This window comes from Cetorhinus maximus, chromosome 9 (assembly GCF_964194155.1).
Source record: "Cetorhinus maximus chromosome 9, sCetMax3.hap1.1, whole genome shotgun sequence".
NCBI classification, from domain to species: domain Eukaryota; kingdom Metazoa; phylum Chordata; class Chondrichthyes; order Lamniformes; family Cetorhinidae; genus Cetorhinus; species Cetorhinus maximus.
In genome coordinates this window covers 75,415,149-75,442,236 of record NC_135887.1, presented here as the reverse complement: position 1 = coordinate 75,442,236, position 27,088 = coordinate 75,415,149, and the positions used below count along the sequence as shown (strand labels likewise).

Sequence of the window (27,088 nt, the reverse complement as noted above, 5' to 3'; positions counted from 1 at the left end):
CCTGAAAATCTCAGGACAAGGGGCCGATCATTTAGGATTGGGTCAAAATCCTGGAACTCCCTCCCAAACAGCACTGTGGGTGTACCTACAGCGGTTCAAGAAGGCAGCTCACCACCACCTTCTTGAGAGCAACTAGGGATGGGCAATAAATGCTGGCCCAGCCAACGAAGCCCACGTCCCGTGAACGAATAAGAAAGAGGGACTGAGATGTGGAGAAAATACTTCAATCAAAGGACTGTGAATCTTTGGAATTCTCTACCCCAGAGGGTTGCGGATGCTCCATTGTTAAATACATTTAAGGCTGGGATAGACAATTTTTGGTCTCTCAGGGAATTAAAGGATATGGGGAGCGGGTGGGAAAATGGAATTGAAGGCCAAGATCAGCCATGATTGTATTGAATGGCGGAGCAGGCTCAACGGTCCATAAGGTCTACTCCTGTTCCTATTTCTTATGTTCTTAAAAGGGAACATTTTCAGGGCTACACCCAACTCCCTTTTGAAATTTTCTATTGAAACTGCTTCCGTCACCCTTGCAGGCAGAGCATTTCAGATCAAAGCAACTTGATGCATCAAAAAATTCTCATCATGTCCCCTTGGCTCTTTTGCTAATTATCTTAACTCTGTGTCCTCTGGTTATTAACTCTTCTGCAACTGGAACCAGGTCCTCTTAATTTATCTGCAAAATCCCTATTTATACAATTTCTCTATATAAATCAAGCTGGTTTATCAGCATTGAATATCAAAAACATCATAATGGTAGATTTAATGAAAAAAAAATGGCTCATTGGGATTATTTGTAGTGCATGTCCTCATTTGTCTTTAGGAACTACAAATAGGATTTTCTGATTACTAACAAGCCAGCCATTCCTGGAATTATAGATGAATAACAGTTAACTCGGGAGAGGAATTAACAGAACTCTGTGGGCATTAACCTGATCCCCTTTGCATCGCAGGAGCACAGAATAAAAAACACTAGGAGCTGAATCCCCAGCAACATGAAAGGTACAGGGTTTTTTTTATTGTAGTTAACGCCACAGGTTGCTACCCAACCTAAGCCATTTCAATATAATCGCCTCTTCCTATCCAAAGCACGCTTTCAACCTGCTTGTGGGGGAGAGGGAGAGGGGTGCAACATCAGCAAACTGGATTCAGTTAAACCACATTCCTACAACTTTGGTCTCATGCATTAGTTAAGACATCAATGTTGGGGACATAATTAAGAAGTTTATAGATGATACAAAAACTGGCTATTTGGTTGATAATGAGGAAGAAATCTGCAGACTGCAGGAGGATATCAGTGGAGTGGTCAAGTGAGCAGAACAGTGTCAAATAGAATTAAATCCAAAGTATGAGGTAGTGCATTTGGTAGAGGCAAAGAATGTGAGATGACACACAATAAATGGTAGGATACTGAGAAGTGTAGAGGAACAGAGAGATCTTGGAGTGCATGTTCATAAATCTCTAAAGGTGGTAGCACAGGTAGAGAAGGCGATTAAGAAAGCAAACGGGAAACTTTACTTTATTAGCAGAAAATATAAGAACAGGGAAGGTTTTTTTTTAATTCTTTGTTGGGATGAGAGTGTCACTGGCAAAGACAGCATTTGTTGCCCATCCCGAATTGTCTTTATGAAATTAAAAGCCGATTTTGAGGGGCTGGAAATTGAACTTGGCGAAAATAAAATGGTCAACTATATTGGCATTGAATGCCTTGACCAGATTCGACCTGCCAAATTTGAATTTGAACAATGCTGGACGTTTAACAGTTCCATGCTGCAGTCTCCATGGCAACGGCTCCACCAATCAGAATCCACTTATAACCAGAGGACACAGAGTTAAGATAATTAGCACTCTCTTCTCATGCAGTATAAATTGTTGTTCCCCTTTACTGTTGGTAATTTCTTGCGAGCTATCCTGATAAGTGTAAGATAAAAAGCTTTAAAAGTGTGTCTCTTTTTTCAGCAATACTCAAATTCTGTACTACCAAACGACTATTTGTAAACCACACCCATCTTTATTTGTGCCAGATATGACTCCAACCAATTGGGAGTTTTGCGTTTGATTCCCATTGACTCCAATTTTTATAGAATCAGAGGTGTACAGCACAGAAAAAGGCCCTTCAGCCCATCGAGTCTGCACCGGGCAAACAAGTACCTAACTATTCTAATCCCATTTTCCAGCACTAGGCCCATAGTCTTATATGCCACGGCATCGCAAGTACACATCCAAATACTTCTTAAAACTTATGAGGATTTCTGCCTCTATCACCCTTTCAGGCAGTGAGTTCCAGATTCCCACCACCCTCTGGGTGAAAACATTCTCCCTCACATCCCCTCTAAACCTCCTGCCCCTTACCATAAATCTATGCCCCCTGGTTATTGATCTCTCCACCAAGGGGAAATGTACCTTCCTGTCTACCCTATCTACACACCTCAATCATGTCCCCCGTCAATCTTCTCTGCTCCAGGGAAAATAACCCCAGGCTATCCAATCTCTCCAGCCCAGGCAACATCCTGGTAAACCTCCTCTGCACTCTCTCTAGTGCAATCACATCCTTCCTATAATCAGATTCCAGAACTGCACGCAATACTCTAGCTGTGGTCTAACCAGCGTTTTATACAGTTCCAGCATAACCTCCCTGCTCTTATATTCTATGCCTCAGCTAATAAAGGCAAGTATCCCACATGCCTTCTAAACCACCTTATCTACCTGTCCTGCTACCTTAAGGGACCAGTGGACATGCACACCAAGGTCTCTCTGATCCTTGGTACTTCCCATGGTCCTATCATTCATCGTGTATTCCCGTGCCTTGTTTGTCCTGCCTAAGTGCATCACCTCACACTTATCCGGATTAAATTCCATTTGCCACTGATCAGCCCATCGATATCCCCCTTAATCTAAGGCTTTCCTCCTCACCACCACCCCATCAATTTTCGCATCATCTGCGAACTTACTGATCAACCCTCCGACATTCAAGTCTAATTCGTTTATATATACCACAAACAGCAAGGGACCCAACACCGATCCCTGTGAAACCCCACTGGACACAGGCATCCAGTCACAAAAACACCCCTCGACCATCAACTTCTGCTTCCTGTGACTCAGCCAATTCTGGATCAAATATGCCAAATTGCCTTGGATCCCATGGGCTCTTACCCTCGTTATCAGTCTCCCATGTGGGACCTTATCAAAAGCCTTGCTGAAGTCCAAGTAGACTATGTCAAATGTATTGCCCTCATCTGCACATCTGGTCACCTCTTCGAAAAATTCAACCAAATTGGTCAGACATGACCTCCCCTTAACAAAACCATGCTGACTGTCCTTGGTTAATCCCTACCCTCTCCAAGTATAGATTAATTCTGTCCCTCAGAATTGCTTCCAATAGTTTCCCCACCACTGAAGTTAGGCTGACTGGCCTGTAGTTCCCTGGTTTATCCCTTCCTCCCTTCTTGAATAATTCTAAGGCTCCTTGATGCCACATTTGGTCCAATGCTGCCTTGATGTTGAGGGCAGTCACTCTTACCTCACCTCTTGAGTTCAGCTCTTTTGTCCATGTTTGGACCAAGGCTGTAATGAGGTCAGGAGCTGAGAGGCCCTGGCAGAAACCGAACTGAGCTTCAGTGAGCAGTTCATTGCTGCATAAGGTTATGATAGAACTGTATGAAACATTAGTTAGGCCACAAAGTACTGTGTACAGTTCTGGTCACTGCATTATTGGAAGGATGTGATTTTATTTGAGAGGGTACAGAGGGGATTTACAAGCATGTTGTCAAGACTGGAAAATTTTAGCTAGGAGGAAAGGCTGGACACGCTGGGGTTGTTTTCTTTGGAACAAAGGAGAATCAACAGGAGATTCAATTGAAGCGTATAAAACTCTGAGGGGCCTAGATCGAGTTGATAAGATCGATCTTTTTCCCTTTGCAGTTTGGGCAATAACCAGGGAGCATAGATTTAAAGTATTTGGTAGAAGGACTCAAGAGGAGTTAAGGAGTCATTTTTTCACCCAGGGGGTGGTGAGGGTCTGGAACTCACTGCCTGAAAGAGTGGAAGAGGCAGAAACCCTCTTTGAAAAATACTTCGATATGCATTTGAAACGCCGTAACCTACACGATTATAGACTAAGAACTGAAAAGTGTAATTAGGTTAGCTAGCTATTTTTCAGGCAGCACTTACATAATGGCCCGAGTGGCTTCCTTCTGTGCCATAAATGTCTATATTTCTATCCCTGTGCCTATTGCTGGAATTCCCTCACTAAGCCTCTTTGCCTCTTGCCCAATCTCTCCTCCTTTAAGACATAGCTCAAAGCTTTATTAAAAACTTTGGCCACCTGTTCTACTCTCTCTTTTGTGGTGTGCTGTCAAATTTTGTCTGATCTCGTGCCTGTGAAATGGCTTGGGGCTGAGCAGAAATCAGAGGGGCCACAGGGAAACTGGACAGCAAGTGACTAATTTCAGCTGTTCGTGTGCCTGTGAGCAACCAGTTACACAGCAACACAAGGAGAGCCTCACAAAGAAATAACCAGTGCTTCCTTGACCAGGAGGCATGCACGGCACAGCAAAAGGACTAGGAGCTGAGAGTTAAAAGGAATGAAAGGCTAAAAAAAAATCAATTGCTGATGTATTTTAAATCTTACAGTATTTTGCATTTTTTTAAACAATTTGAAAGCTGCTTCCTTCTGTCTCCATTAATTCTGTCCTCTGACCTCCAGCCTGACCCCCATTCAGCAAAACAATGATTAAATGCAGCCTGGAGGTTGCCCTAGGTTTAGAATGTGTGTCTCTTAAGGTCCTTCACTTTAAAAGATATTTCACCGGGTGAATGAGTGCGTGAGGGGATGGCAGTCTTCAGCTTCAAATGCCGTAGAGTTGTAAAGATAGTGAGTTACAAAGTGGTTAAAGGTCACAGAGATAAGCTTTAGTCACTGAAGACTGAATACTCTACAGTGGATCACTGGGTGTGGGATGGTGATGGGGTGGGGGGGCGGGAGCAGTGGGGATTGGTTTGCCTGTGAATACGTTAATCTCTCTTCAATGTGGCTCAGAGTAGCAGCACAAAGGCAGAGTAATCCATTGATGTCCCAATGTTCTGCGCCAGCAGACAGAGGACAGTCATATAGAGATCTGTACGGTGGTCCAGCTGTGCATCGTGTTGGATGGTGCAGTAACAGGGGTAGGGTTTAGATCTCACCTAGAGCTTCCTTCCCAATCCCAGCTGGTCCTGTGGGGCAAAGGAAAATCAAATCCAAGCAACGGAGGAAGGTAGGGAAGGTGAGAAAGTAAAGAACTAGACAGTCGGTCCTGGACCACACATGCAGCTGGTTCACAAATGGTAATGAGAGAAGCCTGTGAACAAGGCCGAGTAAAAGGCAGAGGTGGAGGTGGGGAAGGAAAAAACCCATAAATTTAAAGAACTTTGAATTTTAAGGAAAATCTAAAAGATATTCTGGAGCTTTAGCAAAAATTAAAGCTTTTAAAGTGTCATTTGTTAAATACTAAGTATTGCAGAATAAAGCAGAAAGCAATGGAGGACATATAACTATCCCGATCATCATCATTTCATCAGAATAGCCCTCTTTTGACTTGAGCTGCGGCAGGCTGCAATATTTACATAAATCGGATTAAACCTGGCTCCTGCACATCATAATGTTTAATTTTTACAACTCGAGACCTTTAAGACAAGCTCTGAGCTGCACAAAATGCAGCTCCCAAGGGCTTCTCATCATGAAAATTAACCGAAATGTTGAAAGGGATTAAAGGAAGCAGTCAGGTTTAAAGGATTTTGCGTTGTTGCCTCATGTATAAATGAGGGCATGGGGTAGGGGGTGGTGTGGGGGAGAGATGAGTGACAGTGTGAAGTAGCTGCATTAATATCAGTCCCATCTATGGCATGAGTCCAGTTTCAGGGCTGCTTTTCTCTGAGTCACTGCGCAAAAAACTGTCCAAAAGGATTCCATAGGGTGGATAGAGAGAAACTAATTCTCTGGTAGGAGAGTTTAAAACAAGAAGGCATAGCCTTAAGAATAAGCCGTTCAGGGGCAGTGTCAGGAAGCAATTCCTCACACAAAGGGTAGTGGAAATCTGGAACACTCTCCTCCAAAAAAACAGTTGAGGCTGAGCCGATAGAACATTTCAAAACTGGGGTTGGTAGAGTTTTGTTAGGCAAAGGTATTCAGAGATATGCAACCAAGGCTGTAGATTGAGTTAAGATACAGATCATACATGATCTAATTGAATGGTAATACAAGCTCAAGGGGCTGAATGGACTACTCCTGTTCCCAACTGAACAAGCTAAGGGTCTACCAAAAATATTAGTCCATTTACTTTATGTGAGTGAGACAGAGTGAGTGTGTGTGTTCTGGTAAAATCACTGGTGGACACATTATTAAAGTCACCTTGAAGTAGCTTTTGAATCTTATTTTCCCTTGAGATGGAGCAATGCTTAGTTACACACTCCACGACACTTTTTGTTCTGTATTACAGATAGAATAAAAGATTTTCCAACATGCTGCTGCTTGTTATATCTACTAGAATTGAAGGGTACATCAGACAATGGGATATCAAAGGCCATTTTGAGGAAATAATCTCTGTAGGTTACACAGAAACTATTATATACAGTATTTAAAAACTAATGCAATTCTTGTATATTACATAGTCTTAAGCTGCCTGTGCAGAGTACAGCTCTCATTTTTTTAAACCAAATCTAATGCAATCCAGGTATGTCATATAGAGTCTAAATATATGTTCTAAGTCATTCAGAGAGTAATGTCACCTGTGCACGTTATTATACAAAGGCAGCCCCTGAATGTAACTATAGAGAGTAACCTATACCATAAATTAAATAAATAAAAATTGAAAAATAAAAATCAGTAAGAAAAAAAAGGGAGGGGGGTGGTGGGGGTTGTCAAAAAAGGGGTGGGGATGGAGGAGAGAGTTCATGATCTGAAGTTGTTGAATTTAATGTTAAGTCCGGAAGGCTGTAAAGTGCCTAATCAGAAGATGAGGTGCTGTTCCTCCAGTTTGCGTTGCGCTTCACTAGAACAATGCAGCAGACCAAGGACGGACATGTGGGAATGAGAGCAGGGTGGAGTGTTGAAATGGCAAGCGACAGGGAGGTCTGGGTAATGCTTGCGGACAGACCGAAGGCGTTCCGCAAAGTGGTCACCCAGTCTGCGTTTGGTCTCTCCAATGTAGAGGAAACCGCATTGGGAGCAGCGAATGCAGTAGACAGTTTTTATTTATTTACTTTATTTTCCCCCCCACTTATTTTCATTATTATTATGTTTTAAATTGATTTCCATTTTTATTCATTGTTTTATCCCCAGCTTTTAGCCTTTTGGATCTTTTTTCCCACCACTGACCCCTCCCCCCACCCCACCCCCACTAGGGCCATCTGTCACTTTCCAGAGTGCTTACCCTGGTCCTGCCATTACCACATTCTGCTTTCCACTCTTAATATCACCATTAGCACCTCCTTTAGCTAGTACCACCACTACTAACAACCTTTGATCTTTTGTTTATGACACCTTCCACAATCTCTCCTTTGTCTCCACCTATCGCTGGCCTTCTATCCAGCTTCACCTGTTCCGCCCCCCTTAAACAGTATATATTTCACCACATTTCTACTGCCCTTTAGCTCTGAGGAAGAGTCATACGGGCTCGAAACGTTAACTGTCTTTCTCTCCACAGATGCTGTCAGACCTGCTGAGTTTTTCCAGCATTTTTTGTTTTTGTTATCTGGTCATACGTCTGATTGCTCTTTCTGGGACTTTTCTGTATGTAAATTAGCTGTAATGTTTCGTACAATACAACAGTCGCCATACTTCAAAAAGTACTTAATTGGCTGTAAGGTACTTTGGGCCAAATTGAAACCATGAAAGGTGGACAAATCTGGCATCACCAATTCACTCACTGTTCAACTGGTAGTAAAAAATAACAATGCTCACTGAATTAACAACTAAGACCATATACAGCAAAGAATGCATTTTCAATAAATGCAGCATTCTCTCTAGTTGACTTGCATTTGACAGTTCACTGGGCTTTAAAATACCATTGTTAATATTCTTCTTAATTCAATGAGTTCTTCTGGCCACCTCTTTGTGTATTAGAGTTCAGTCCCTAAAAAGACACCCACTCCCACAACACTGAAACTACGCCGTGTCTCTATGATGTAAAGTGTGCAAATAGAGAGCCGCCACAGAAGGCTTGAGTTATTGGGCGATAACTCCTTTTGTTTTTTCTTTCTCCCTTGTGTTCAGAGTACCAGATTGCAAGAGGTCAAACTGCCAGGAAGCTGGACTTCGCTATTTATTTGGATAATTTGTGAACTTAAGAGTATTCAACACCATGCATGTGGGAGCTCAGTTCTCACTGTGTCTATCTGTGAAATCAGGAGCAGAGAGAAATTCCACCATAAAAAGTATTACATAATTCATCATTGGATCCTGCAAAGACAGGACAGGATTAATGGAAAACGAGTCACGGCAATATATTTCAATTCTTTTCCTCGCTGTAATGGGAATTTACAGGAATAGCGGGTTAACTGCTGGAGCCAAAAATAATAACTAACCCAAGGAATCAGTGTCTTGATTATCACCAGGGGTGAAACAGAATAAACTTAATGGAATCTAGGATATAAGTGAAGAATGTCAAAACATGGAATTACATAGAATATACAGTTCAGAAGCAGGCCATTCAGCCCAACTAGTTTATGTTGGTGTCTTTACTCCACACATGCATTTTAAAATTATTAATATAAATAATAATAATAATAATAATAATAATAATAATAATAATAATAATAATAGAGGCATGGAAGAATTTTAATACATGTTAGCATTCACAATATGCCCCAAAGAAGAAACCAAATATCACCATTTGGTTCTGATTTAATAAAATATTAGTTTGAATTTGAGGATGTTGTTAAGATTAATGCAGGATGTACAACTGTTCTGCTTTACTCAGAACTTGGTCACGGCAGGAGACTCCCAGGAGGATAGTGGAAAAGCTTTAGGGATGTCCTCTCAGCTTCCCTGAGGAGATCAAACATCCTCGCTGACTCATGAGGAACCCTGGACTTTGACTGACCAAAATGGAGAAGGTTCATTCAGGGAGACACCGAGCACATCAAGAGACTACAATTGGAGGAGATCTCCCCTGCAAGCATGTCACAGAGTGATGTGACCATGGCTCTTGATAGCCTGAGTCTTCTCCTACATTGAATCTCTGACAACGGCAGTTAGCTCAATCTCTGCCTGTAGACTCTCAGGGTTGTAAAAGACCTTATGGACTTCCATGGAGGGTATCCAAGTGCCTCTTGACCCTCAGGGTCTGGCGCTACTCTGTCCTCTTCATGCACCACCAGTGTATCCTGGACCTCCTGCTCTGCCCTTCTTCCTCTCACTCTCCTTCTTCCCATCCTCCTCTCCTCTTCACTGTGTCTCCCACTGAGATCACAGTGCCCATCTGTTTCAGAGAATTTACAGCCCTGTGAGATGGGCAGGAAAAAAAATCTAGTACTCAGCAGAGCACTCCACAGCTGAGATAAGGCCTCTACCTTATATAACTTTCGAATGGATAGTCAACTCATTCAAATGATCATTCCCTGCAGTCACTGCTGTACTAACTGCTAAGCTGAGACTCTGGGCTCAGTTGCAGCTTTGAAGCCCGCCCTAACAAGCTTACCCATGAAAAAAGGGGATTCCACACATGGCGTGATTCTGACTCTAAAGGTGTATTATTGCCTTCAGAGCAGGCTGTTACAGTCAATCGGGTCAGTAATGACATAAATGCACATTAATTGCGATTAACATCACGTGGGTGGGGTTCTGACTTTTAAGTCGAAATAATACATGCTGTATTATTCGAAACCAGCATGATGACATCGGAAACGCCACCCAAAGTCATCACGTCCGATAAATGTGTCTCCTGATACGGGGAACGCTCCTGATTTGGGAGCGTATGATTCAGCCCTAAGAGTTGTTCACATCACCTTCAAAAATATTCCTCCCAGGTTTGATGGAAAAATGATGATAAACCCCTGAAATAAATAACCAGAGCTTCATGAACAATATTGCCACAGACATTCTATTAACACCTGTGCACCTTTGAGAGATAAAATCAAAGTTGATCAAGACTTGCTTACATTTAAAAATAAATAACATTTCTGGTCATTTGATGATGCCATATTATAACCTCTGGTAAACTGGACAAAATGAGAAAACTATCTCAACTGAAAAGAGCTAATACTTTAAACTGAAGTACCGAAACATCAAGGGTGATTGTAACCTGATCTGTCAGGTGAAAATCTGACTGGATTGGATCGGTTGCACCTTTCAATAGTGGATCACCCACTGGAGCTAAATACGTGGCCCAATTTTATCCTGTTGGTTTAATGCTGGTTGGGCAAGATTAAAGTCACTGCCACTATTCCAGACAGCTGTGCAAGTAAATAAACACTATCCTAATAGCTGCCCCAAGATCATTCATGTGATTCATATTTCTCAGTATGCCTTCGGATGCTATTTTCATCCCTTTATTCTTGTGGGCATCGCTGGCAAGGTCAGCATTTGTTGCCCATACCCAATGCCAATATGCCTTTGAACAAAGTGGCTTGCTAGGCCATTTCAGAGGGCAGTTAAGAGTCAACCACATTGCTAGGAGTCTGGAGTCACATGTAGGCCAGGCCAGGTAAGGATGGCAGATTTCCTTCCCTAAAGGGCATTAGTGAACCATGCTTATGATGTAACTATGGCTACAATTTATACAACATAGGATTTGACTGCAATCAATGTAAATACATTGCATCACACTGGAAGCCTCTCACTATACTTCAACTTGCCATTGACTTGGCTAAAATACTGGATATTTTTAGATTTGGTTCTTCAAAGAATGAAGCAGCATAAGTCCAGCTGCTACGTTTTTGACATGAAAACATTTTCAAACCAATATTACAATCTAACCCATGCCAACAACTGCCCAGATCTTCACTCAGCTGCAGACTGATGGGGACAATAGCATGATGGCAATATCCTGGACTAGCAATCCAAAAGTCTGGATGAATGGAGACATGAGTTCAAATCCTAGCGGGGGCGGGGGGGGGAGATTTAAATTCAGTAAATTAATAAATTGGGAAAAAAATGCTAATCTTCTTCATGAACTATCAGATCGTTGTAGAAGTCCATCCGCTTCACGAGTGTCTATGGAGAAATTTGCCACTCTTACCTGGTCTGGCATACATGTGACTCCAGACCCATAGCAATGGCCTAACAAGCCACTCAGTTAATCGTACATGGCTCAAGAGCAATTAGGGATGGGCAATAAACATTGGCTTTGTCAATGATGCTCACATCCCAAGGACAAATGAAAAGATTGAAGTGCTGTAGGGTAGTTAAAAAATAGAAAGACTTGCAGTTCACAACCTCACGACATTCCAAAGTGCTTTATAGCCAATTAGATGCTTCCGAAGTGTACTAGTTGTCATGCAGGAAATACCACAGCCATTTTTAACACAGCAAAGTCCCACAAAGAGAAATGGGATGAATGATGAGATCATCTGTTTTATTAATGTTGAGTGAGGGATAAATCTTGGTCGGGGACACAATATTTACTGCCAGCTTCTGCAAACACCTCGAACATCTAGTACCTCAGCCGGGAGCCGCCACAGAGGATGTGCCAGGTCATCCAGCAGTCCAGTGACTTGCGGCGAGCCCGGCAGCGGCGGACAGGGCCGGGAAACCCCAGCCGCACTCTATTCACATCAAGAACTGGCTTGTTCCTTTTACGTTATACCTCCAGCTATTTCCACACGATTACAGAGAGCTGTAATCATCCGTCCACATTTCTGTTCAGTGCCATCAACATTAAAATAGATGAGGCGCCGTAATGCTAACTGATTGCACGTGGAGAGGAATCACGTCTTGTCATCAAATGAACAATTACAAATAGCAGTAACTCCCCGATTTGAAAAGGAAACTGCATCCCGCGCGAACCTCAATTGCTTTGTAAAGTTCAGCATTCTTTTATTTCTTTAACAAAAGGCTCAAGGCTTCGAGAAGCATGCATATGTATTAGTTGAGTGAAAGGAAGAACAGATGCACTTACATTTCTGACCTTTCATGGCCGGAGGACATCCCAAAGCACTTCGCAGCCACTGAAGTACTTTTGAAGTATAGTCAATGCTGCAATGGTGGATGCAAGGCAGCCAATTCTGCACAGTAAAGCCCAACAAACAGCACTGAAACAGTGACCAGATCATCAATATAACCTACATGACACGGCAAAACCCCAAAAGGATACGTGTGGATATTGCAAAAGTGGATCTCATCAGAAAAAAAAACCCCACAAAATTTATATGCTATCTGAAGTGCAGTCTCATTAGATTCAGGCAGGCAGGAATTTAAATTAACATCTGTTTGAAAGATCAGAGATCTGAGATGCAACTGTAGTATATGCCAGGGACCGGGAGGTGGGGGAAGGGAAGGTACCTCGCTGTGTGAACATTAGTGGTTAGGGTTTTATATTTGATATTTTATGCATCATGCATACAATTAATTATTGAATGGTGCTGAGTACCTGTGCCCTAGTATGGCCGCAGCACATTGTAACAAGAGGATCTGCCGTTTTAGATGTGATATTTTGTTTATTTACTTTTCTCCCAGATGTGCAGAACACTCCCATAAGCATATCCCTCAGCTCCCTGTGGATTGTTCCTCCAACTGCCCTATCCTCCTGCTGCCTCAGCCTCTCTTTATTAAAAGGTGTGTAAGAAAGGCAAGGTTACAGTGATCATGGGGGATTTCAATATGCAGGTAGACTGGGAAAATCAGGTTGGTAGTGGATCCCAAGAAAACGAATTTGTAGAATGTCTACGAGATGGCTTTTTGGAGCAGCTTGTGGTGGAGCGCACTCGGGAACAGGCAATTCTAGATTTAGTGATGTGTAATGAGGCAGATTTGATAAGGGAGCTTAAGGTGAAGGAACCCTTAGGAGGAAGTGACCATAATATGATAGAATTTACCCTGCAATTTGAGAGGAAAAAGCTGGAATCAGATGTAACGGTATTACAGTTGAATAAAGGCAACTACAGAGGCATGAGGGAGGAGCTGGCCAGAATTGACTGGGAGATGAGCCTAGCAGGAAAGACAGTGGAACAGCAATGGCAGGAGTTTCTGGGAGTAATTTGGGAGACACAGCAAAAATTCATCCCTAAGAAGAAGAAGCATACTAAAGGGAGGACGAGGCAACCATGGCTGACAAGGGAAGTCAGGGACAGCATAAAAGCTAAAGAGAAAGCATACAATGCGGCGAAGAGCAGTGGGAAACCAGGGGATTGGTAAGCCTACAAAGTCCAACAGAGGACAACTAAAAAAGAAATAAGGAGGGAGAAGATTAAATATGAGGGTAAACTAGCCAGTAATATAAAAGAAGATTGCAAGAGTTTTTTTTAGATATATAAAGGGTAAGAGAGAGGCAAAAGTGGACATTGGGCCGCTGGAAAATGACGCTGGAAAAGTAATGAGGAACAAAGAAATGGCGGAGGAACTGAATAGGTACTTTGCGTCAGTCTTCACGGTGGATGACACGAGTAACATCCCCAAAGTTCAAGAGAGTCGGGGGGCAGAGGTGAGTATGGTGGCCATTACCAAGGAGAAGGTGCTAGGAAAACTGAAAGGTCTGAAGGTGGATAAATCACCTGGACCAGATGGAGTACACCCCAGAGTTCTGAAGGAGATAGCTGAAGAGATAGTGGAGGCGTTAGTGGTGATCTTTCAGGAATCACTGGAGTCAGGGAGGGTCCCAGAGGACTGGAAAATCGCTAATGTAACCCCCCTGTTTAAGAAGGGAGTGAGGCAAAAGACAGGAAATTACAGGCCGATTAACTTGACCTTGGCCGTTGGTAAGATTTTAGAGTCCTTTATTAAGGATGAGATTTCAGAATACTTGCAAGTGCATGATAAAATAGGGCAAAGTCAGCATGGTTTCATCAAGGGGAGGTCATGCCTGACAAATCTGTTAGAATTCTTTGAGGAGGTAACGAGTAGGTTAGACAAAGGAGAGCCAATGGATGTTATCTACTTGGACTTCCAGAAGGCCTTTGACAAGATGCCGCACAGGAGGCTGCTCAGTAAGATAAGAGCCCATGGTGTTAGAAGCAAGGTACTAGCATGGATAGAAGATTGGCTGTCTGGCAGGAGGCAGAGAGTGGGGATAAGGGGATCCTTCTCAGGATGGCGGCCGGTGACTAGTGGAGTTCCGCAGGGGTCAGTGTTGGAACCACAACTTTTCATTTTATACATTAATGATCTAGATAAAGGAACTGAGGGCATCTTGGCTAAGTTTGCAGATGATACAAAGATAGGTGGAGGGACAGGTAGTATTGAGGAGGCGGGGAGGCTGCAGAAGGATTTGGACAGGTTAGGAGAATGGGCAAAGAAGTGGCAGATGGAATATAACGTAGGGAAGTGTGAGGTCATGCACTTTGGTAGGAAGAATAGAGGCATAGACTATTTTCTAAATGGGGAGAGAATTCAGAAATCTGGAGTGCAAAGGGACTTAAGAGAATCCTGGACTAGGACTCCCAAGGTTAACTTGCAGGTTGAGTCGGTAGTTAGGAAGGCAAATGCAATGTTGGCATTTATTTCGAGAGGATTAGAATATTAAAGCAGGGATGTGCTGCTGAGGCTTTATAAGGCTCTGGTCAGACCACATTTAGAATATTGTGAGCAATTTTGGGCCCCGTATCTCAGGAAGGTGTGCTGGCCCTGGAGAGGGACCAGAGGAGGTTCACGAGAATGATCCCAGGAATGAAAGGCTTATCATATGAGGAACGTTTGAGGACTCTGGGTCTATACTCGATGGAGTTTAGATGGATATGGGGGGATCTGATTGAAACTTACAGAATACTGAAAGGCCTGGATAGAGTGGACGTGGGGAAGATGTTTCCATTAGTAGACTAGGACCCGAGGGCACAGCCTCAGAGTAAAGGGAAGACCTTTTAGAACAGAGATGAGGGGAAACTTCTTTAGCCAGAGAGTGGTGAATCTATGGAATTCATTGCCACAGAAGGCTGTGGAGGCCAGGTCATTGAGTGTATTTAAGACTGAGATAGATAGGTTCTTAATTGGTAAGGGGATCAAAGGTTACGGGGAGAAGGCGGGAGAATGGGGTTGAAAAACTTATCAGCCATGATTGAATGGCGGAGCAGACTCGATGGGCCGAATGGCCTAATTACTGCTCCTATATCTTATGGATTCTTGCAGAGCTCCAACCAAGCTCAGAGCATACGTTGCACGAGCCTGTTGGATTTAGTGTGCATCGGCTACAGATCCCACACTAACAGGGAATACTTGGAATTCTTCAAAGCCCTTTTATGTCGAGCATTTTGTCCAACTCCCTGAAACAGCCTTACACGAGGCCCCACTGCTTTTTAATGGAAGTTGTTAGCACATTCCCTGTGCTTGCCAGTTTGATGTTTGTGAGAGTTTTTAGTGCAGTCGTGTAGGTGTCAGTAATTATACACAGCGCACTAAATTTCAAATGCTGGGTGTGAAAGCCTGGCCATGGAAGGTGTGTCCACAGGCTGCTGATTGCCATCAGTGTTACTGATGTGCGATATGCTTGCCAGAGGAAGGCTCATTAAAAGACATACATTTAACAAAAAGAAAAAATCCTTAACAGTTCCTTCTGAAAGCCAGAGCTTGATGTGCATCAAACGAAATGAGGAGTTTTTGCCAGTTACTTTCAAACACCCTTGATCTTTAGGGATAAAACAGATGTCAGAGCTTTCATATTATGTGCTTCTCCAAATAAATGAAACTTTGTACTAAAGCTAACTGAAGCGTTGCAGCAACGATTCTTGGAATGAAAACCAACTGTTGGAAGAGTAGGTCTGTTGGTATCCTATTAAAGAAAAGGGAGGTCAACCCTATGGGTGTGACCCTTTTCTCAAAATTGGAAGCTGAGGGCAAGTGTGTCCCTTTAATGGAGCATAAAAGGGGGATGTGAGAGAAAAAAATGGTAAAAATTCTAGTGTATGCCACACCTGATATTCTGTTCTATTGGCACCTGTGGACAACTAGTAGGGAAATATAAAGTTACAGCTATGACCAACCCTTACCTGTGGTCAAATGTTAAAAGTTAGAAATTAAGGGCAAACTCTCCAGAGGCAAGTCAGGACCTGGATTCTGGGTATTTGACAAACCTATTACATTTCAAAACATACTTCATTGGCTGTAAAGCGCTTAGGAATGTCCTGAAGTTGTGCTATATAAATGCAAGTCCTTTGAAGTGGAAATTGATTCATGGCAAAGCAATTGTTGCAGTGTAAATGCACTCTTAAATGAGATGGAGGTTAGATTGAAGACTTTCATCAACAGCTTTTGCAAATGTAAATAAACCAACAAAGATGACATTTAGGGGAACAACATGGGGGCTTCATGATCACACCTGCAAATTCAGTATCATTTATCCTTATGCATAGAACCATAAAAGTCAAAATACAGCAGGAAACTTCACACATCTGAAAGTAGAGTAAATGAATGGCATTTTTCAAATTACTTTTTTTTAAAAAAAGTTGGTGTCTAAATCAGATTCAATTCACTGTTAAGCTGATTATTTGATGCACAGATTGCATGGTCTCTGTTCTTTACGAAAACAAGTGTTGAGCTAACCTTCCAAAAGCCCTCTTGATTTTTGTTTTGTTTTAAAGTAACTTTGCAGCTTGCTTGTGTACCTAGCTTGCCATCCCCTCAGATACCTCCTCCTACAAGGAAATGTTTTCATTCACTCACAGTCATGCTTGCCTTCTCATCTCATCTTGTCTGCATTTAAGCAGATTCACTGAATTTTCCAACACTCAAAATTCTGCTGCTGTCCTCCTCTCGAAAGAGGACAAACATCACCATAGGGAAGATTATCATTTAAATGTGAAGCATCACCTTGTGAAACACTGGCAAAATTGGATTTCAGGTGCTGTGTCCAATTTTAAGCAGGCCAGAGAGGAACCAGAAGGATGACCCAAGGGCATATAAATTTGAAGTTATGAATAGAAGTTCACAGATTAGAGTGGAGAAAACAGAACAATAACATGACCCTGGTCCTTAATGTGCCAAGAGGCCTGTGCCACTGGACCCGAGGGCCTTGTGAACTCGTGAGTGACCATGGCCAGACTTGATTGATGATGTGGGTTTGAATGTCAGACTGAGATTTATATGCAATGTTCTCATGACTCTCTCATAACATTTCCTCTTCCTGGCATAAGCTCTCACTGAGCCAACCAGCTATGATAGAGCCAGTGTTCTTTCGCAGTTATACGGCCAAATGGAAGTTAAAACTGTTGGATGCCGGATGCTGATCTCGAACTGTCAGTATTGTTGGCTTCAGCAGCACTTCCAAGTTTCCGCTTATTTTAAAGAAATTACACTGGTTAAATAAATCTGGCTGAGAAATATGATTTACCTTGTTAAAATCATTGACATCGTTAATTATCTGCTTGTGGAACCGTGAATCATTTTGGAATGGCTCAGTTGGACTTACACAAACGAATGAGCAGCTATACGAGATGGCATAGTATCAGTCCACTACAGATTTTGGTGTGCACTTCACAATAACTGCTTCAGTATCATTGAGAGAGGGTTACCAGAAAAAACAGACAAAACATGCTCAGAAGCAGTTGAAGTAAACATTAAAAGGTGCATATATTGATACCACAAGTCTAGCCAGGATAGAGATGATGGAGTTAACTCCCTGGGCAATCATGCATTGCTAAGTGACTGTGATTGATTTTACGCTCATAATTTGTATTATTTAACCATCCTCCACTCACTGCATTTAACTGGAGAAATAATCCTATTTTTATCAGGAGACTTTGCTGTAGTTTCAGACATAAATTTTGTTTGCTGTTACTTAGACGCCACCTGCTGGAGCGCAGACGCCGCCTGCTGGAGCGCAGACTCTACTTGCTGTAATTCTGCTGGAGGTCCCACTCCACCTCTAACTCAATGGCTGACACAGTGGTCTCAATACTCACTCCAATATTTAAACACCCTCATTTATTGCTGTCTATCAGCCACCAGGTGTTGCTCACCCATATATTTCATCATCATCCAGGGAAATGCTGCATGCAAACAATGATAATTATTCAATCTTGAATTGTAACAATATAATCAGGCTCTAATTTTCTGATCCATACAAATTATTTGCCCAGGTATTTAGGTTTTCCTACCCAAGAAAATTTTGCAAAGATTAGAATATATACATTAAGATATCTGTAGCGTTTTTACCAACATTTGCATCTCTACATATATCCACTTACCTTTAAGTGGCCACATTCCTTTAAATTTATGCCTCATCCATTGTATCAGCATCTTTTAAATTTATTATATGCCATTTCCTGGCACCCCATAGTGGGCTCCCAATGCAGACATAATGGGGGGCAGGGAGTCACCCAGACTATATAAATGAAGCTGGCCATGAAAGCTGGAAGGATCAACAGTAACTGTGGATGCAATAATGCAGTGTTCCACTAATGCCTGATCTGAAGGTCTGGTGGAAAACGTGCACATTAATCTTCCGAATCCAACCACTGAAAAAAAATGCTTACTTGTGATTCCTCAAGCCCATTTCCATACTGCCATAATTCACCATTAATAAATGAGATGGTGTTGTTGTGAAGTGCCTGTGTTCGCACAGTAAGCATGCAGTGGGAAGAAGGGGAATTGCACCCTCTGCTACTAAAATCTGTCAAAAAGGAAACGTCAAGCTCTCTCCACAGAGAGCCCCAGACTCAGACATGTTTTTTTGAGAATGAGGTTGTATTCCTCCATGGAGTAGGGATGCATCTTTTTGCAACTAGAAGCAAGACACATGCTATTCAACTAATTGTGAGGAGATTTTCTCTTCACTGGGAAGATAGCAAGCCCTCCAACAGTTACACCATTTAGAATAATACACCATTTTAAGGACACTTTCCTACAGTTGTCAACTACCTCAATTTGTCCACTCTATTTTGCCCCATATCCAACTAGGTTTGGCTATGATTCTTAAGTACTCACTCATCTTACTCTAAGCCCACTTGCTGGCAGACTTGGAAGACAGATTAGAGCTAATTATGGTGTGTGTGTCAAAAGCCAGACTGGTGTAGCACACCTGACGTATGGTCTGAGAAAGCCACATATCACCCAAATATCTGGCCTCAGGATGTTAGGGCTTTTTGCTTGGACCCAAGGGCAGAAAGAGGGGGGCCACTGGCATGCTGGGGAAGGTAAATATTTGCGGTACTATGGGGAAAAGTTGGGGGAGTGGGACAAGGTGAGCTGTTCTTGCAATGAGCCAGCACAGACACAATGGACTAAATGACCTCCTTCTGTGCTGCAGCTATTCTATGTTTCTAAGTCCATACCGTGACATTGCTGCTGCCTGGGTTGGTGTTGGCCCCTGTGCCACAGTCGGTACAGATGCTGGTTTAAAGTCCGCTGCCGTTGTATTCGATCGATGAACACTGGCTATCTTGGCGCTTGTCCTACAACAATGAGGAAACAGAAACAGGTAATAATTCATGAATATCCTTAGACTGAAGGCTGCATTCTGCTCTCTTTATTTGAGAATTCCCAACAATTTACTGCTATAGAAAGGCACTTAGAAAATCTCAATACAATCAGGCAGAGTCAACATGATTTTGTGAAAGGGAAATCGTGTTTGACTAATTTATTCGAGTTCTTTGAGGAGTTAAATATTTTGTTGAAGCCATTAACATGGTGGAAAGGGGATGCCTATAGGTGTAATCTTTATGGATTTCCAGAAGGCATTTGAGCAGGTTCCAAACAAGATTATTAGCAAACATGAAAATGTACAGAATTGCCTGTAACTTTGTGGTATGGCTTGGAAATTGGTTGCGGGGTAGGAGACAGGGAGTAGGGATAAAGAATACTTACTCTTAGATTGTCAGCATGTAAGAAGTGGTGTTTACCCAGAGATTTGTACTTGGGCTTCAACGTTTGATTTGAGTAAAGAAATATGGAGGTTTATATCCAAGTTGTACAGATGGGGGAGCAGGAAGTTGCATGGACACATTGATAGATTAAGGGGGGTCAACAAAACTGTGGCAGAAGGAATTCCACGAGGGTAAGTGCAATGGCATATACATCGAGTCCAAGAATGACAAATCAGAGTATTGCATTAAGAGTAAGAAACTACAAACTATGAATCAGCAAATGGGTGTTCACATACACACATCACTAAAAGCTAGTGCACAGCTAGAGAAAGTAATGAGATGTTGTCCTCTATCTCAATGGCACTGGATCACAATACTTAGGAAGTGATGTTTCATTTGTACAGAGCCTTGGTCAGGCCCCATTGGCAGTGCTGAAGACTACATCTCAGGAAGGATATATTGACTTTGGAAGTGGTACAGCCCAGATCTATCAGAATGATGTTGGGACTTAAAGGGTTAAATTCTGAGGCTAGCAGCTTAAGCTTGAGGCTCAAACTGAGGGGCTGGAAACTGTATAGAGGCCCTCAGACTGTATGACCCATATTGAATGTATACTGTAAATATTACATGTATCACAATTGTATTGAAGTACTTCAGAGTGCAACATGATCTATGTAGAAAAGTTGAATATCATTGCACTTTCTATAATGACCATTTTGAAATGTTTTGTAATGTTCTTTTAGATATTTTATGAATAAAAGTACAGTTTTGGAAAAAAAAATCAAAGGTCGAGGGGTGATCTAATCGAGGTGCATAAAGCAACAAAAGGATTCAATGGGTGGATAAGGAGAAACTACTTCTACTGCGGAGGGCATCCAGAACAATCTTAAAGCATTCAGGAGATCAGCAAGCACTTTTTCAGACAAGAGATAGTGCAGATCAGCAATTCTCTCCCAAGTACTGTAAATGCTGTGTCAATCAGAATTCTAAAGGCTTGAGATTTTTGTTGGATATGAGAACTGAGGGATGTGGATTAAGGATGGGCTAGCTGCACTGAGGTATTAATCAGCCATGATCTAACTGAATGGCAGAACAAGCTTGAGGGGCTGAATGGCCTCCTCTTTCTGTCTCCTCAGGTGCAAACAATTTTCTGAGAGTTGGGGCTTTGGGGAGCAACAGCAGCATCTCAGACTCCCCTCCCCCAATTCAGAACAGAGGTTGGGAAATATGGAGAAATTCCTCCATTTACATGCGGGCACAAACACAGGCTACTATGTAGAGGGATAGTGGAAGTGCCCCATAAACACAGAATCATGGAGAAACTCCAGCCCACCCACACATACATATTACAAATAAGACTATATGGTGAGGTGTTCTTACACAAAAATGGTTTAAATTTCACAAGTTTAAAATCTTACATCTATTGGGAGTGATTTTCAGCGGAGCTGTTTTTCTATGGGGCAATGAATGATTGATCGCATCACAAGCGGCCAGGGATTATGAATGGACTCAGGCTTTAGAACCAAAAGTGGGAAAATATTCTGCATGTTTACCTGATTTTAAAAAATGGATTAATCAACCATTAGAAACAAAGTGGCAAATGGGGTTTTGCAGTGAGGCCACATACCCTCAGTGGAGCCTGTAGTGGACATGCCAGTGCTAATGATGTTCACTGGCCAGCAACAGCAAGAATTTGAAAGCAGTTGGAGTGGGGAGACCCTAGTTGGTTTGCTCTTTTTGTAAGATGAAGACTGTAACAATCAAGAATGTGCCCTCTCAGTTTATCACACCGTGGTCCCAGGGGTTGCAATGTTTCCCTCTTTTCATTTCCTTCTGCCCTTCTCCCCATGCCAGCTGTCTCTTGTGGGTCAAGAGGAAGCTATACTCCAGCATTCCCCAGCCTCAAATGTGAATCCTGTTTGCACCGGAGCACCTCATCATTTTCCCACTTCTCACAGCTCCTCCAAGTACAGTTGGCTGGGGAGCTCATTCCATATATTTTCCTATGTCATTGTGGGAATGTACTCACTGGTGGGGATTAATGTGCAGGGAAAGGGCAGGGGAAATCCAACTCTTAGTGCATCTGTGCAACAACAACAACTTGCATTTATATACCACCCTTAACATAGTAAAACATATCCAGGAGCTTTACAGAAGCGTTATCGAACAAAATTTTGCACCGAGGCACATAAGGAGACATGAGGTCAGCTGACCAAAAGCTTGGCCAAAGAAGTAGGTTTTAAGGAACATCTTAAAGGAGGAAAGAAAGTTGGAATTGCAGAGAGGTTTAAGAAGCAGCTAAAGACACAGCCACCAATGGTGGAATGATCAATCAGGGATACACAAGAGGCCAGAAAGGAAGGAGAGCAGAGATCTTAGAGGTGAGTCTGGAGGTGAAATGGGGGAGTAGGGGGAGGGTGAGGCCATGGAGGGATTTGAAAATAAAGATGACAAGTTTAAATCTGAGGCACTGTTGAATCAGGAGTCGAGTTAGGTGAGCGAGGGCAGGGGTGCAAACAGATAAGCGCCATTAGGATTCAGAGCCTGTATAACTTACAATGCCCGCCACAATCAGGGAAACATTTGGAGTAATATTTAAGATTGGTAAGACTGCAAACCCATTCAGTAAGACTGCAAACGCACAGAACCGGGATTATTTTTCACTGTGATATATATTGAAAAAGGCGATTATTTCAAAGAGTGAATAAGCGTTGCTCACAACAAGTGGTGCTAGGCAAATCCGACAAGACGTCAGATGGAGGAGCCAGTGTTAGAGAAAAACACACTGCAGTTTTTTTGTTTTATTTAGAGCATTGGGATTGGTCACAGTCAGCTTCCGAGGAGCTGCAGAGGGGATCATGTTTGTTCTTCCCCTTCCAACAACCCCCACCCTCCTCGTCGATTGGGTTTAATTACAGAAGAATGCATGGAAACCCTTGAATCTGACATTTCTCCACCATTAATGTTCTACACAGGTCACTTCTATTTGAATTTGAACAATACCCACAAACCAATTGGAACAGTGGATTTGCTTGTTTTCGAGAAATGGGAGATGAAGAAAAGACGAATAAGAGCCACTTAAAGCAGGATAACTGCAGAGATGGATGGGAACCATGTGGTTCATAAAGAACAGGGAGTCTGGCCACTTTCCGTCCCATTTTGAAACTGTGCATTGTGCAGTGTTTCTATCGAGCTCAGCTCCGTGCACTCTCCCTGCGGTTTCCCCCTCTTTTCAGGCACTGGCATTTTGTTTAGGTTTTGTGTCCGTTTCCTTTTGAAGCTTTTCCTCACCTGCTGAGCAAAGGCTTTGAGACTCTGAGCGACTCACTGTGGGCGAGCGCCTCAGCAACTGAACTGTCGCTAGAAATACGCTTCCTCTGGGAGGCTTTCTGCAAATCCAAAATTCTGCAATGAGAAGGAAAAAATAAATAAATCAGCTATCAACTTAAGATAGGGCATGTCAGAAAGTGGGAGTGTGAGAGAGAGAGACCGAGCGAGAGAGAGAGAGAGAGAGAGGTACAGATAGGGAGAAAGGAAGTGAAAGGAAGAGCAAGACAGAGAGAGAGAATGCAAGAAAGAAAGATTGAGAGAGAATGAAAAAAAAAACAAGAGTGAGACTGGGAGAGAGTAAGCATGAGCGAGAGAAAAAGATAAGGGAGAGAGAAACAGCGAGAGAGAGTGAGAGGGAGACTTAGAGATGTCTACAGTTAAGAACTCAATGCAGAGTTTTGTGACACGTTTCTGGCCTCAAGCTGCTTTAGAGTTTTTGTCTATCTCCAGATTACTAATAGTTTTGAGAAAAAAATATTTCAAAAGCTCCCTCAGTGACCTTGCCTTAACCTCCTCATTTGCTAAATGCTGCAGTTTTCAAAAGTAGGCATAACCTCTCCCAGACAGTAATTGCTAGGAGTGTCTCTCCTGTTTCTTTTAAGGAGGTTTTCCCCTCTATCTTTCCCATACAGCGCCAGGGAATGCAGTATAATTAGAGTGAAGTTACATGGTATTCTTTAGTCAATCTCCCTGCACAATAGTCTGATAACTGACACTAGCAAACTCTATGCTCCTCATCACATTGTGCCTGGATTCCCACTCCCGATTGCCATTTTGAGATTCCAAAATGGAATTGGTCCATTGGTGGACAGTGGGCTATAATAGGACAGGGCATTGCTGTGATGGCCACCGTAGTCAAATAGGATGCTAACATCGCTTTCAAGCTCACACAGCAACACTGGAAACTTGGACAAAGAACGTGAAAACTGCCTGCATCCATGGCACTGCATGGGGGGGCGGGAGGAAATTAGACACCTGGAATGTGCTGCAGGCATCTCTGAACCACAAGAATGTTCTGTTTAACAAGAACAAGACGTCCAACCATTAGAGATCCTGTATAGCGATGAGTTGCAAGTCTAAAGTGTGTTGGCACGTCAACTTCCATTGCTTTAACACACAAATACCCATCAATCAGGTCATCCCTGAAGCGCAGGGAGCACTGAGGAGGGGGGAAAATAACCCCTTGTGACTCTGTTGGTAGCACTCCTGCCTCTAAATCAGGAGATTGTGTTCAAGGCCCACTTGAGGTACTTTAGCACCTATCTCAGGCTGACACTCCAATGTAGCACTGAGGGAGTGCTCCGCTGCCAGAAGTGCTGGCCTTCCAGTTGAGAGACTAAACCAAGGCTTTGTCTGCCCTCTGAGGTGGACATAAATGATCCCACGGCACTATTCAAAAACAAAGCAGGGAAATTCTCCCTCATGTCCTTAACAATACTTGTCATTCAACAAACATCCCTGAAAACAGACCATCACATCACTGTTTTTGGGACCTTGCCGTCCGCAAATTGGCTGCGGCCCTTCCTACATTACAAAAGTGACTATATTTCAAAAGTATTTTATTGTAAAGCACTGAGATCATGAAAGGCACTGTATAAATACTACATTTTTCTTTCTTTTAACCTGCATGGTGATGTTCTAGTGCTCGTACCTTGCTGCAATCCAATAAAAAAATACAGTCTGCACACAGGGCAAACTGGCTCCTGGGTTGCAGCAGATTATGCAAGTCCCATGCTGCAGGAGATGGTATCACTGGCATAGGTCTCAATTAATATAAAGGCAACAATAGGAAGAACTGGCACCATAAATCTAAAATGGAAGCAGGTTGCATGTACCCAGAGTTAACTTCCCATAGTTTGAAAGCCAGTTATCCTATTTTTGCTACCCTTCCACATGGTGTGGAAGTTAACCCATTCATCCAGCAAATCACCAAGGCCTCTTCGACAGCACCTCCTAATCCGCTACCTCTACCACTCCCTAGGACAAACACAGCAGCTGCATGGGAACACCATCGCTTTCAAGTCACACACCAACCAACCCAGCACATGTATCGCTGTTCCTTCATTTTTGGGTTAAAAACCTAGAATTCCCTACCCAGCAGTACTGGGAAACTCGTTCACCACAAGGACTACAACGATTCAAGACGACTGATGAAACCTTCTCAAGTCAGTTAGGGATCAGCAATAAACGTTGGTCTTGTCAGAAATTTCGACACCCCGAGAATGAAGTTTTCAACTTCCTAACACTGCCGATGCCCACAAGGACTGGAGCTCTGCAACATCATGGCACTGCCATTGACTCTTCCAAACAAATGTACCTGGTATAAAGAATGCCTGAACTGAGTGGAAAGGAGACACAGAAACACAGGCAAAAGAATGACAGTACCTCTTCTTCACAGGAAAAGGGAAGCCAGAGTGTGAGGAGAAGAGAGACTTCTTGTGACGTCTGGTAAGGGCTTCGCTGTCAGAGTGAGGACTGGTAGGACTGAGGTAGGAGGGGGAGAAGGGAAAGGATGACAGAAAGGAGAGAACACAGGAGAAAAACAAGAACATTTTAATTGGAAGCTTCAAGGTGCGACAGATAATCAGATAAAAGACAGGAAACAGGGATGAGGCTCAATGTCATTCGTAAACTTGGCAAAGGCACAGTTCAACATTCTCTGAATTTTCCTCCACCTACCAGCAGCCCCAGCCTTATTCAAACTCACAGGTTCCTGATTCATTTGCACACTGGTTATTTGATTTAAATGCAAGCAGAGACTTGTGACTGATTGAACTCGTATGCAAGATGTACAAAATGATAGGCAGGAAAAGGCCAGGTAGTCCATCAGGTCCATCCGCACTCCTGATGGTGGCAGTATCATGATGTCATACTTCCTACCCCCTCCTCCCACAGCAATGTAATCTCTTGGAAAAGGCAAAAAGAAAAAAAAATCAGCTAGCTAACTGTTCCATTTGGAAATCAGAAATACAGTTTTGGATAAGACGACCCAGTGAATCAGTGTTTGGAAATTACATGGCTCGGCCCACATCTCAGAGGAAGTTGCGCATTAAAGTGAAAGAGCATCACTCATTGGCCTTTTGACATGCCCAGCCAATGGGAAATAGTTTCCCTTGCCTCGCACTACCTTATAGAACCCCTCTGAATTTTGATTTCCTAAACATTTCTTTAGGTTTATATTCTATTCTGTGGTTGAAGCTGTCCCTGACCTTGAGATATTTTATATAACATTAGAACCATTGCCTTTGGCCCAGAGATAATGAGATCCCTTTGGAGCTGATCACCAATCTCAGCTGATTTCACCCAGGCCAGTCTTAAGTTTGATCTTGAATGTGTTTTTAAAAAATTTCAGCTTGCCACATCCACCACCAGTCTGACATAACAGCCACTTTATTTTCCCTTATCGCTTGCCCCTCCGCCCCTGAAGATGTTGAGTTTTTTTTATTCATTCACAGTATGTGGGCTTCGCTGGCTGGGCCAGCATTTAGTCCCCATCTCTAATTGCCCTCGAGGTGGTAGTGGTGAGCTGCCTTCTTGAACCGCTGCAGTCCATGTGGTGTAGGTACACCCACAGTGCTGTTAGGGAAGGAGTACCAGGATTTTGACCCAGCGACAGTGAAGGAACAGCAATATATTTCCAAGTCAGGATGGTGAGCGACTTGGAGGGGAACTTCCAGGTGGTGGTACATATCAAATCAGAGCCTGCAGTGCCTCTTGTGCTGAATTCCAGAAGGTGTTATGGGAGGAGAAGCCTAAGGCCCAGCTGATTGCCCTGCAGCCAGGGACGGTGGGGTGAATCAAAATGACCAGTGCATCTCACAGTGACCTGAAGCTC

General features: G+C 42.9%; 1 protein-coding gene across 10 annotated transcripts in view; it reads right to left on the bottom strand.

Moving 5' to 3' along the window:
* Positions 1-27,088, bottom strand: part of dgkza (diacylglycerol kinase, zeta a) — a 562,825-nt gene that overhangs the window by 87,161 nt on the left and 448,576 nt on the right. For 7 of the 10 annotated variants that reach the window (XM_078548888.1, XM_078548889.1, XM_078548890.1 and 4 more), the window contains 2 exons: positions 23,215-23,328; positions 19,393-19,512 (listed from right to left, as the gene is read on the bottom strand). In XM_078548888.1, the coding sequence (XP_078405014.1) occupies positions 19,393-19,512; positions 23,215-23,328 (234 nt within the window). The remainder of the gene's footprint in view (positions 1-19,392; positions 19,513-23,214; positions 23,329-27,088) is intronic. The other 3 variants (XM_078548886.1, XM_078548887.1, XR_013577554.1) reach the window with 2 other exon arrangements.